A 6,000-nucleotide genomic window follows, 5' to 3' on the forward strand; every position below is an offset into this window, starting at 1 on the left:
AGCTATTTCTTGTTTTTCATGTTTCTAGTATATGGCAATGTCATCTGCATATTGTGAAACTAATGTATCTTTACATTTTGGTTTGCTTACATACATATTGAACAAGATTGGGCTTACGATGCTCCCTTGGGGGACTCCTGCTTCGGGTGTGAAGCTTTTGGAAATTGCTTGTTTGTATTTAACTTTGTTTTTTCTGTCACTTAGGAAGCTGCTAGTCCATTTTGTGATCCACCATGGTGTGTTAATCTGAATTAGCTCATATAAGATACCTTCGTGCCATACTGAGTCAAAAGCTTGCTCTACATCTAAGAAGGCAGCAGCTGTGGCACCTTTCCATTTAAAGCTTGTTGTTGCTTTTTCTGTTAGCGTTAGAAGGTTATCTGTTGTGCATCTGCCAGATCTGTAGGCACTTTGTTGATCACCGAACAGGTTAATTGTTCACATTGATTTACCAAGTGTTCGTTTACATTTTCACACAGTTTTCCAATGCAAGATGTTAATGATAATGGTCTGTATCCTTTTAGCGTTTTGTGATCTTTTCCTACTTTAGGTATCATTGTAACGGTTTTAGTTTTCCATTGGGCTGGTACATGTCCTAACTGTATTGATGTTTGAATTGTTTGTGCTAGGTTTTCTATTGTTTCTAATGGTAAGTGTTTTATCATTTAATAGCTTATTCCATCTTGGCCTCGTGCAGTATTTTTACGATTTCCTAAATTATTTTTGAGAGTTGCAAGTTTTTCTTCTGTGTGTTTCCTTTCATCTTCATTTAGTTTAATTGTCTTAAAGTTTGTTTCTCTTATTTTTAGTGATACAGTTTTCTCGTGATCTTTTCCCTTATGTGTTTTTGATTCGTTTGTTTTCATTGTTGTTTTTAATTTTTCAGCGAATGCATCTGCAGCTTCCTGATTATTCATTTGTAATTGTTCGTTGTTTTTCTGGATTTGGTTAAGTAATATTTTTGCAGCTTTCCAGAAGCTATTGCCTTTCTTTGCTTGGTTTAAATTGTCAATTAGTTTCATTTGTTGTCTTGTTGTGTTTTCTTTACTTATTCTATTTCTGTTGTCAGTATGCTGATCTTGTTGCATATTATTTGGTGTTGGGTTGTGTTTCTTTCGTCGTTTCTTCTCAGTTTGTTCCTTTTTCTCTCTAGTTTGTGCTTTTCTCTTGTCAGTTTTTAATTTGGTGGTTTGTAGCTATGTGTTTATTCATGTATATGCTCTCTTTTTATGCAGTTTGATTTTTTGTGTAATCTGGTCTATGTTCTTTTCTAAGTCTATTTTGTTTCTTATGTTCCTGTTTAGGTCATCTGAGTTTTGTAGGATATCATTTTTGTATTTTTCCCAGTAAACTTTTTTTATGTGACTCGATTGTTTTGTCTATGTTATAGGTGCTACCAGTTGGGTAGTGATCACTAGGAATTTTCTTTGGAAACATAAAAATTATCGAATAAGCTGGTGAGTTTAGGGTTGGCTAGGTGTACATCTAGTGTTCCACAATCTTTGTGTGTGCAATCATAATTACTTAGTATTATATAGTTTTCCTCATCAAGCCGTTGTTCGATTAATTTTCCCGTTCTGTTAATGGTTAGGTCATTGGCTCCAAACATTGGGTTTTTTACATTAATATCACCAGTGATTAAGTGGACTTCGTTGTTTGCTATTTTTGTGATTAGGTCCGTTCTTATTTCTAAATGTGTTGATACATAGATTTTTGTTACGTAGAGTCGAAGTACTTTTATTGTAACACATTCTTGTGTTAGTTTGCTCTCTGATTTATATGTTTTTGTTTCTATAAGTTCGTAATTTAATCGGTGTTTGATATAGATTGCAGATCCTAAGCGGCTGTGTTTAGTGTTTCCTTATAGGGTATATCCTTTGGATGGTTTTTCCTACCTAAGTTAGTTTCGTTCAGGCAAGCTATGTCAGCTTGGGTTTTTCCAATATATTTAATATTTCTATTTTGTTTTTTTTTTAGTCCGCGACAGTTTAGTTGCGTGACTATTAGTGTTTTTTGTGATTTTTGTTTTTCAATAATTTTGTTTTTTGTTTTAAACGGTTTTGATTTTGAAGTTGTTTCAAGGTGTTGTTTCTCTTATTGCTGGGTGATCTGGTTTTTAGTTCTGTTCTCACTGAGTTTATTTAGTTTGTGTCTCATTTTCACCTCGTCTACTGTTATTTTGTTGTCTTTTAACACTTCACATAACACTTTTGTGACGTCCTCCATGATTGTTTTCCTAATATTTTCTCTCGTTTTTTCATTTATTTTATTGCATTTTGTGCAATAAAAATCATTTGCTATTTTTTGCGCTGGTTTCTGGTTTGTTTATGAGGGCCTCTGCATATGACGCAGCGCGTGCAATTAGTGTTGCTTCTTTATACTTTTGGCAACCTTTATAGGCAGCGCTGTGCTTCTCATTGCAATTTGCGCAGCAAGGTTCATTTTGATTGCAATCTTTGACGTGGTGGTGTCCACCACATTTTGGGCATCTTTGCATGTTATCGCAGTTTGCTGCTATGTGACCAGGTGCTTGGCATTTGAAACATTGCACTACTTTTGGTTGTTGTTTTGATTGTTCACTTTTGAATTTTTGTAGACACAGTACTACCCGATTTGTGATTGCTTTTTTTGCTTGGTTTTCGTCTTTAGTAAGGACTCCAACTAGTCTTGTTTCTTGGTTTGTAACGCTGCTTTTGACCCTAAATATTTTTTCAGATTTGATTCCTTGTTCATTTAGTTGTTCTTTAATTGTGTTTAGGCTTACATCTAGCGAAACTTTTGTGATCACAAAGCACGGGGTTACTTTTTCTCGGCTTATGTTGTTGTTAGCGTTAACTTTTACTTTGTACTTTTGACACTCTTGTATGATGTTCTGTGGTGTAAGCAATTTCGATGATTCTTTATTTGTGGGTTTTATGGAGAAGCCATTTCTCATTGGCATTTCTCTTACACTGCCCGGGTCTCGTTGGTTAGTAAGTTTGATCATGGCGTTGGCAAAAGTAGCTATTCGAGGTCTCTCTCCCTCAAAATTAATGTAAACAATTCGTTGGTTATTAGTGTTTACTTTTTGTTGCTCTACATTAGGGCGTTTACCAGCAGCTTCGGCTTTTTCGCCTGCATCAAGGGCCCGTTTTCGGGTTTTAGAAAAGGTGGTACCATTTTCATTTTGTGGATTTGTGTCCGTATCTATCTCTAGACCCAATTCTATGCTCTCGTTGGAAAGGGTCGGTTCATATGGGTCGTTTGAGGGGGGATGGAAGTGGGTGCTTGTTTGCGGCTGTACGGAGTCGCGGTCTAAATGATTTTTCATGTTTTGGGCTTGGGGGCTTTTTTTGGAGGTTTAAGGGAGGGTTAAACTTTTGTTCGTATTAACCGGCGTCCCGGTAGTTAGAATATATCTAAACAATTCAATTTAGTTTTTATTGCTACTTATTGCTTATTGCTAGTTATTGCTTAGTTAAAAAGTTGCAAAAACACTTATCCTATATTTAAAAGCTTCGGGGTGCTAATCCGGAGTGGTCTAGGGAATCACTAAGCCAGCCTATGCTAAGAAAAAAGCAAAAAAGGCACCAATTCACCTCACCGGCAACTTTTCGGAAGAGTTACTAGGCTACTGGTAAGGCTTCAAGGCACCCCTAATACTCTCCAAGCAAGGGCTACTGCTTCTGGTCTCACTCCTTCGTCTTGCTCTTTCGTCAGTTGCCTGCTTCTCCACTTCCTCTCACTTCTCAGGTCGTCTTGTCACGAGCTTCTCCAATGTCTCTCTTGCTTCTCCAGTTGCTTTTTTCGTCTTGTTGGGTCGCTGTTGGGTTGTAGAAATTAGCTTTGGAGGGCATAAGGTTTGTATCGCTTCTCATGCAGAGAGCGGAGTTTGCAAAATTATGAGGAAACTTATGGCACATAAGTTTGTTTACAAGCATACTGTAAATTGGAAACTGGTAACTGTTCAAAAAGCTGGTCATGCATAAAAACAGGTTGAAAAGGTTATGATTAAGGGCAGAAATAAATCTGACCAATTGATCCGGGTATATTATTCCTGAGATGGTTTGTTCACGGAATTAAACTCACAGCAAAAAGTCAGGTTGGCTACCTTTTTAAAGAAACAACTTATCGAATCAATAAGTTTAGTTCAATTGAGGACAATTAGTAAGTTCTTTTCTCTAGTGTTAAGGTTAATCTGGTATGAGTCTTGATTCTTACTGTCTTTAATTTTATTGTTATCTTCAACAACGTAGAAGATGGCTTTGGCGGTTGATGGTTGGAGATCTAAATCTGAAAGTCAAAAGTGCCCACTTATTACATACGGTTGGTTAGTTTAACTTTACTTGATGAATTTCTGTATCAAGTATTCTTAACTTACATTTAAAAGGTCGATTTTCAACTGTTCTTTTATTTTTTGGATCTGGAATTTTTTCAGAGGTTTCAAATTTTGAAAGTTTGCTGCGGAAAAGTAATACACTAGATTTACCATGAACTTAAATGAAAAATAGCTGAGTAATTGCGAATTGCCTCACATAAAAGTAAAATAAAACAAATGTTTATGAAAACACGAATTATCAAGTTCAAAAATATTATTTTTTAAATTAAATTTTTTATGGCTGCTTTTGAGAGCGAGCAAACAATTGACCTGGGCGCTGCCAGTCAAAAATTCTGACAAAAAATGAAAAGCTAAAATTTCATAGTCTTCAGTTCAGGGTTCAGAGAAACATAAATTTCTCTTTCCCAAGCTGCCTTTCCCCCAAGTTTCATTTTAAGGAGTAATAGTGCTAAAAACAGTGCTCTAAAACGGCTGAAATTTTAAATTTGATTTCCGTGGTGGTAATCCTTTTCCTGTTCAGGTAAGTGTTTGAAAAGTTTTCTCATCAATGAAAGTGGTACTATGTATGTGTGCTACGGCAAACGGCAAATGGCTCTGAAAAAGAAGACAATGGACAAACTGGTAATAGCTGCGGTGGACAAGAACAGTGGGAAATTTACACAAAGAGTCTACTCGTTCAACACAAAGCGTCTGTGGTCGACGTTTTTATCGTATAGAGATACACTGGTATTTCTGAATAAGGAAAATGACGATGTCCGAATGTCAGAGTTTTTAAATGAAGAACTGTCAAGAGAGTTTCACATTCGAAGGGCGTGCTTCTATTCCTTCCAAATTGTAAACTCAACCTACCTGTTGTACTGGCAGAACGTGTGTCACGATCCTCGTCTGGCCATACAGAATTTAAATACGTTAACCTTAACACCAAATTTAATTCGTTTAGCTGGACTGGAAGGTACATATAAACTAATATGGATACCCAAGAAAGGTACCACAGCTGAAGGATATCTTTTGTTTTCGAGCAGCCTTCGAGACGACAAACCAAAAATTTATGAGATTAACTTGGAATCTGTTCAAGGCGGAGCAGTTGTGCGACCTCAGGATGTGAGGGTAATGACGAATCACAGATACAAACGGATATATTTTGAATCGCTGATTGGAGATCACTCAGTTCTTTGCAAATTGGTTTTGGACAACAACGATACAAAGATTGCTCTATTTAAATTAGAATATTACTGATATCCGCTTCGTATTTATTCAATTTTTATCAAAAAATTTCATTCATATAAATCTAAATAAATTTTCAGCGATCAATTTTTCAGCATTAAAGTCTCACTTTTTTAACACTTTCTCCTGTTTGGTCACTCGAAAAATTGAGATTGACTCACAATTTTTCTGTTGAATTAAGTGACACACGAGAAAATTGCAGATGACGTGTTGGCCATAGTGATGGCCCTAGTGATTTTCCATGGGATTCACTTCAGATTTCAGGTAAATTCTTGGATAATTTACAAGAAATTTCACATGCTCAACAGCGAAATTTCTTTTAAAACCCAATGAAAATTCATGTAAATTTACCTGAAAAATTTACCAAATTCTCATGTAAGACAAACAAACAATTGCTTTTTTTACTTTGCTTTTTCGAAGCCGCGTTTTTGGAGGAAAAACACTTCCTTAGTACATTT

General features: G+C 36.0%; 1 protein-coding gene across 2 annotated transcripts in view; it reads left to right on the top strand.

Moving 5' to 3' along the window:
* The window catches only part of LOC142351015 (uncharacterized), a 29,263-nt gene extending 23,634 nt beyond the window's left edge, over positions 1 to 5,629 (top strand). For both annotated transcript variants that reach the window (XM_075403065.1, XM_075403075.1), the window contains exon 6: positions 4,839 to 5,629. In XM_075403065.1, coding sequence (XP_075259180.1) covers positions 4,839 to 5,554 — 716 coding nt within the window. In that variant the 3' untranslated portion in view covers positions 5,555 to 5,629. The remainder of the gene's footprint in view (positions 1 to 4,838) is intronic.
* The last annotated feature ends 371 nt before the right edge of the window (positions 5,630 to 6,000 follow it).

This window comes from Convolutriloba macropyga, chromosome 1 (assembly GCF_964194025.1).
Source record: "Convolutriloba macropyga chromosome 1, txConMacr16.3, whole genome shotgun sequence".
NCBI lineage: Eukaryota > Metazoa > Xenacoelomorpha > Acoela > Convolutidae > Convolutriloba > Convolutriloba macropyga.